This window comes from Thermobia domestica, chromosome 3 (assembly GCF_964235325.1).
Source record: "Thermobia domestica chromosome 3, izTheDome1.hap1.1, whole genome shotgun sequence".
Classification (NCBI taxonomy): Eukaryota; Metazoa; Arthropoda; class Insecta; order Zygentoma; family Lepismatidae; genus Thermobia; species Thermobia domestica.
This window is the reverse complement of record NC_137456.1, coordinates 309,796,927-309,804,112: the sequence shown is the minus strand read 5'-3', so window position 1 is coordinate 309,804,112 and position 7,186 is coordinate 309,796,927. Positions and strand designations below refer to the sequence as shown.

Below are 7,186 nucleotides of genomic sequence, written 5' to 3'. Positions count from 1 at the left end.
TGAAATATAGTGGGTCTTTTGATTAAAAAAAAGTGTCGCACTTTAGAAATGCAATGATGTATAAATAAGAGCGGAAGGGTTGCCGCAATACAGAGATCCCTACAAACAAATGGACGTCAGTCATTTGTACGTCATTGCTTTTTTTTTTTTTTTTTTTTTTTTTTTGTGTGTGTGTGTGTGTGTGTGTGTGTGTGTGTCCCGACATCGATATTTTTCCCCGTTCATGAGGTATTCGGCATTATGATAGCACCTTCGCTGGTTTCTTGAACGCCTCTCATAAAAACAGTGCCTAATTCGATCTTTTTTATTATTAATAATAATAATTTCTGTGATACTATCACTTCCTTCTGTTTGTTGCTGCATTATCTTAGTTAGCACCCTGTATATTTTTAATCTTGTACTACAGTTTCGCGACTGTATCACTGCCTTCAACAGACATAATAATAAAGATGTTATCGAAAGTTACAGCTTATAAATCCTAGAAAATGATAGGCTATTTTTAACATCCAGTGAATTTCTTCCTTTCATTTTCGTAAATCTACGGTTTTAATTAGACTTCCGTTCATTTTTTACAACCCCGCTTTTAATCGTGTATCTATTTTTCAATTTTTGATTATGCTTGCACTTTCATTTTTTGATATTTCCACTTTTAATTAGGTCCACTCTTCAACTATATGTTATATCTTTGTATCCTTTGTCTCTTCTCTGTAACTTAATATTATATTTTGAACAACTGAGATTTGTGAAAATGAAAGGAAATAGATGATTGGATGTTAAAAAGAATTTATAAACTGTAACCGTAGATTATCCCTTCATAATGTGTCTGGTAAAGGCAATTATGTATTATTATTATTATTAGTAGTAGTAGTAGTAGAAGTAGTTGTCAAATACAAACAAACAAAAAATGGTCAGAATGTGATTGGTTACATACGTTAAGCTAGTTGCAAAGCCAGACGAAGCCATATATAATTTCGTGAATTGTACTCGTGACCTAGGTAGAATTTGGGTGAAGAACTTCGAGTGGACATACACTGAGTGCTTACTGAATTGCAACCACTTTCCTAATATTTTGTTGGTCCACCTTTTGCTCAGAGGACGGCCTGAACACGGCATGGCATGGATTCTGGTAGTTGCTGGTATATTTTCACAGGGATCTGACATCATATATTCCTCATGGTATCCCACAGATGTCGGTGCAGGAGTCATGATGCGAAGAGCTCTTCCACATCCCATAAATGTTCTATAGAATTAAGATCCGGTGAGTTAGGGGATCAATTCATATGCTGCAGCTCCATGGAATGTTCCTTAAGCCAAGTAAGTACAGTCCTTGCTTGGTGGCATCGTGCATTGTCGTCCTGAAAAATTCCGTCTTCGTGTGGGTAGAAGTGTTGCATTGTACGGTGTACGTGATCCTGTAACACCTACAGGTACACAATGTATGTCATGCTGTGGTCTATGGACACCTCCGGTCCCAGTCCGTGCTAACAGAGGCATCCCCGAACTGTACAGCCGCCCCTACCTGCCTGTATAGTACGCACCATGCACGAGGGTTCCGTAGCTTCGTGCTGTTGTCGCCACAGATGCACATGCCTGTCCGAGAAGAGTAGCACAAACCGTAATTTATCGGACCAACACATTTTTTCTAATCATCCACGTTCCAGTTAGCGTATTCTTGTACCCAAGCGCGACGAACTCGGCAGTGACGAGTCGTAAGGAGTGGGTCATCTGCTGTAGAACTTCATGCGTGCCAGGGTACGCCGTATAGTTGCGTGGGATATGAGTTCTGTACATCTACCATTGTATTGGTCACGTAATTCCCGGACACTAATGGTTCGTTTGGCCGTCACGAGCTGTTTGATACGATGCTAGCCCCATGTTTCGAACTTCTGAGCATTCCTGAAGAACACCTTGCTGCCATCCTTTCTTGCAAATTTTCCAGATCAAGAGGAGTCTGTGTTCATGCACAAGAGTAATGCTGTGCATACGTCCAGACATACTCGTACCCAGGCGCAGTTACAAGAACACCCAAAACTCATCTGCATGGACTAGCATCCACTGTCCCCTGATCTCAACCTAATGGAACATCTATATGGTTACGTGATACAGGAATGGGTGGTAAAGAAAGAGGACAGAAACCAGACGATTCGAGAAGCATGACAGTAATATCGCAATAACCCCGATCACTTTACTGCATCAGTTACAAATATGCAGGAGAGACTGCGTGCCGTAATTGCAGCACATGGTAGTTACACCAAATTTTAATGTTGTTGTCTTGCTGTCTGCGTTAGAGATGATCATTTGTAGGGGGAACTTTGGCCGTTCATATGAGTTTGGTTATGGTCTAAGATCGTAACTGTGAGGTTTCTCGAGGTTCTTCCCACGTGTCCTACTTCGAATTTTCTGAGACATTTTTTCCCTGCTTTATAGATTATTTCGTATTTCTCTTACATTGTCACTCATCTACTGCATTTATCACGTTTGTCCTCTTACTTGATGTATTCCAGACCTTCATTGCCTCTCTCTACAGAACAATAGCTTTGTCCAATATAATTCTCATATCCTCCACACTAGTCAGTGTAGGAATGTTGTACTCTCAAACAGGTGTATATTTGCTTGTTTTACAGATAGTTGAGTATCATTCGAATAATAAAATCGAGATATTTACAATAAGCAGAACGTTATCCCACTGAAAATACGCACAAGGTATACAGTTAATTTGGAAGCCTGTGCGTAGCACAGAGACCTTCCAGCATGCCAAAGCAAGAAAGGATAACACACCTCTGTGAATGAGCGCCCCTCAAAGTGTAATGCTATGAATGCCGACCATCAAATTTTAGAACAAAACAATATTTAACTCTCTTAAGTTACAACTTTACTACAAACATGCATTTCAGTTTAACTTATATTTTAACAATAGGCAAGTAGTGTTAAACCGAGCTGATGTAGATGATGAGTGGAATGTTGAAAGACAAAAATATTTTGTTCCCCATCATGTTTGAGGAAAAGGCATATAATCGTGTAAACATAAAGCTTTCGATGCAACTAAGCGAAATTTTAAAGCAGCCGAATCTGCTTTTGACAGAAATATTCCCTTTTGTGAAATTAAGCGAATCAGCAGGAAACAAAAAAGTCAGTTCTAGGAATTTGCGGAAACTGGATTACACATGTCTTCTCAAGGAAGTGCTTTTATCCATTTCTTCATTTTACCCATTGTTCTAGCTGGAACAGCGTGTCTGGAGTATAACATTCTTTCAACATACTTTAACTCCTCTTATGTACTGCCTCTAATGTAAATGTAAATATATATAAATGACAAAAGGCACAGCAGAACCTATGATCCAGTTACAGACCCCTTCTTTATTTTGAGTTTTACTTGATAAATCATTGAAAGACCATTAAGATGCCTTCTAAGTGACTTTTTTTTTCTAAGTATACTCACTTTAAAGAGATTTCAATCTATACAGTGAATCAAATGGGGAAATAAACAATCTTTTACAGGATTGGCTAAATACAGGATAACATCTAATACGCGCTTTTAGTATCTGCAACAATTAACCTTCAGATTTCCTAAGCTATATAGTGAGCAAGTGCGTATGTAGCCAAAACCTATCACCGCAAACCAAGTGCTGAAATTAAAAAGTGACTTCATCTTTACTACTATGCTTTGATATAGCTTGTCTCTTCTTCCTTTGTCATCGCAAGTTGCTATTAGTGCTCAACATAAATTACGTTTATAAATTACCATGCAATGCAGTTAAAAAAAAGGCTCACGAATCAAATCGGTGTCTCCGGCTTAGCGTGTCAATTCGTTAAGCAGTCCACTCCCTGAACAGTCATATATATTTTCTCTCTCTCTCTTGAGGTCGATGTTCAGACTTCGACCACATAGACCACTATAATTAATATTTTCATACTTTGTGCTTGAAGTTGCTGACAATTGTGACACATTAATCGCTGGCTTTGCGTGGTCCAATAGTGTTCAATATAATTGGCTGCACTTAGCGGTCAATCCTATGGATCTGTAAGCTCTGCATTAACGAAGCATAACAAGTGCGTACATACCATCCATGGAGACCATAGAAAAGCGCATGTTTCTTGGAAAAGTCTGGAGGACGTAACTTCGTTAGGTTTCGGCAATAAGTGCTGCAATGATAGTATGACCCGGAGGAAGGGATTCCTCGACTGCCCCGAAAGACGGTCGACTTCGTTTTAGGCGATGAGGGATGTTCCCCATTCCATACTGGTACGTTTTGTTTCAAGTTCAAACTGATGATTTCATCACCAGTAACGGTGGGATTCAAAATTTCATTACCCTCTCACGTAACTTATGAGACGCTACAATGACAAGGCCGTTCTTTTTAACTATAGTACTTACCTATTTTTATTCCTTAATGCAAAGTAAAATTTCCGACATTTCGGTTGCATATACCAATAACCTTTAATGAGGATTCTTTAGGATTGTAGAGCTCCTTCGTGGCTAAGCGGTTAGCGTACGCGCCTTTGGCATGGGAGACCCAGGTTCGACTCCCGGAGGGAGCTCATATCGTTCGGATTCTAGATTAGTCAGTAGGTCCACGTCTCATATAGCCTCGCTGCTGAACGGAACGTTAAACTCAAAATCAACTCAGCTCAAATAACATCAGATTTACTTATGAGCTACAAAGATTACAGTTACCGCCAATATATTAACACGACTTATTCAAACAAAAGTTCTTTATTTGTAAAGATCAACAGTGAAATGAAATTCCTCTTTAATGGCAAGAGTACAATATGTACAAATACTTTTTTTTTAAATACACATAATATATATGTACAAACGGTTGTGGTTAACAGCAACCTATGGTCACTATATATTATTTACATGCATTTTTATATTTCTAGAGTATATCTGTACACTATAATAAAATTTCCTTCTCTCTTAACTAGATATATATATCTAACAATTCACTGGTATAATGCCCTAAAATACAAACTAAATAGCCATCTATCTCTCACTTCTAAGTAACACGTAAAGAGTATAGTGATAACAATCATACGTACAAATTTTCAACACAACAATAATGGACTGACAAACAATGGAATAGTGAATTTCTTGCATTCTTAAAAAAAGAAACAGGAGATTCTTTTGAATAACATTTTGATAAGGTATTTTTTGTTAAAGGGAAAGTTATATATTTATTCAACGTTACTTCCCTCGTTATCAATTTGTGCAGGAGTTCAAGTGAACAAATTCAATTGCACAAGTCAAACACTAACCGCAAGTTCAACAATCACAACAGAAGTTTCAGTCTTCCTTATGCATTTTAGTTTTTTTTTATTACTGTATGACATAAAGAGGATTATTTTACTTTAAGGCTTAACTGTCACTTTTAGTACATTTATCCAGGAAAGGAATATGCCAAACATATAATTGCCCAACTCCACTGTAATACCTGAGCTGGTTATCAATGTGCATGATATAAGGTACTTATTTTTTTATATACTCAATGGAATATACGACCATTTTAATTCTCCTATCGATAACGTTAACAGCTTTAGTGGAAAAACAGCTTCCAGACAAGTGTTTGTAGGCAGACGACTACAAAGACTATAATGAATACATCTTTATTGACGGCAGAGTTAGCTGCTGCTTCCCGTTCACGTTGCATCATACTTAAATGTTGAAGTGAACGTTGGAGTTCTCCTAGTTTATCTCCATGTTCTTGCAAACGAGCCTGAATATTATTCAGAACATCAAGATAACTGCAAAGAGAAAAAAGCAAATATCTATGTTAGAAAATAAATATTTAAAAGAAAGAAAAAGAAAACCTTGGCGCTACAACCTAGAAAGGGCTAATCATTTTGATAAGTTTTTATTTTATTTCCTACAGTGGCTTAGTTGGGTAATGAGGGGCTAGCAAATTTATTTCCAACGTTGTGGATCGTTGGTCTGTAGATAGAAGTTCGCTAGACTTTTACTCCTGTAGCTCCCTGATTGCTTCAATTCCAAGAATTTCGTATCCCAACTACCGGCTGAACCGGGCGCTATTAGGCTATAAGCGGCATTGCAGTATCTTTGTTCCCGTGGTGGGACGAGAATATACTCTACTTTAAAGGCCACCTTCTTACAGCTTTAATCCGCCCCGTGATTGTAAAAACTAGCAGTTCTACGTTGCGTTTAAAATTGTATATGCAATACCCAGAACCTCCTCGAATAAAGGTAATGGGTTACGCCTACTGGTGCGATAAACGAAAGTCCAAGTTATACCTACTGGTAGAGGAACTCCTCTAGCGAGCAGGAGTCCACCACCGGGGTATTTAGAGGCTAGTTCACATCTCCTTTCGGTGCCTTCGGTGTGACCACAACCCGGCAAAGGCCAATCCATTTTTGTGAACCCTACCTACCTGCTCAGATTACGGCCGACATACTACTGGAACCAATAGTTCGTGCAGGCTGCTAATTTGGGAATGGGACGAACCTCTTCTCTCCCGGCCTCTTAGTATAGGCACAAACACAAAAACACAGCCAGCCGAGGATTTAAGTCCCTACGTTAGCGACTAAAAGAGCTTTTTAAAGACAAGCCGTAGAATCAGACTAACGACTGAAGTGCTAGCAGCTCATCTTGGGTAGACTACAAGGGACATTACAGTGTTTACACACCAATATTTCTAATACAACAAAACGATCCAAATATCTCGGATACTATTATTTGATCTCGTCTTAAAAAAAAAAATGAGTTTAACGTCCCACGTTTATTGCCTGTTAGGCTAAGGGAGACGATGACGAAAGCAAGTGAATCGTGGAATGCGAAAGTGGGAGTAAACGGGAGTACCCGAGAAAAACCCACGAGCACGATGTTGTCCACCAGAAACTTACTTTGCCGGGGATTGAACTAGGGTCCCCACGCACGAGAGGTAAGCGATCTCGTATAATTGTTTACTATCACTATTATGCTTCGTTAACGGACAGATTTTATTAAAATTTGTTTCTTGATATTTGGTCTAGGAATTAATTCGTGCGGTTGGTACGCACACATTGAAGCTGTAGTACAAACACAAAATACATAAATACCTTAAGAAAAATATTGTCCATCGCTAGCCACCACTTTTGCCCATCTGTCAGGCAATGTACGGATTCCGTGGCGAAAGAAGTCCTCATCCTTGGAAGCGATCCAGTCAGAGACCCATGTTTCGATATCTTCTGAAG

At 38.8% G+C, this 7,186-nt stretch overlaps 1 protein-coding gene across 2 annotated transcripts in view; it reads right to left on the bottom strand.

The window, feature by feature from the left end:
• Positions 1–4,695: 4,695 nt before the first annotated feature.
• Orp8 (Oxysterol-binding protein-related protein 8) overlaps positions 4,696–7,186 on the bottom strand; it is a 108,080-nt gene continuing 105,589 nt past the window's right edge. For both annotated transcript variants that reach the window (XM_081752573.1, XM_081752574.1), the window contains one exon: positions 4,696–5,742. In XM_081752573.1, the coding sequence (XP_081608699.1) occupies positions 5,535–5,742 (208 nt within the window). In that variant the 3' untranslated portion in view covers positions 4,696–5,534. The remainder of the gene's footprint in view (positions 5,743–7,186) is intronic.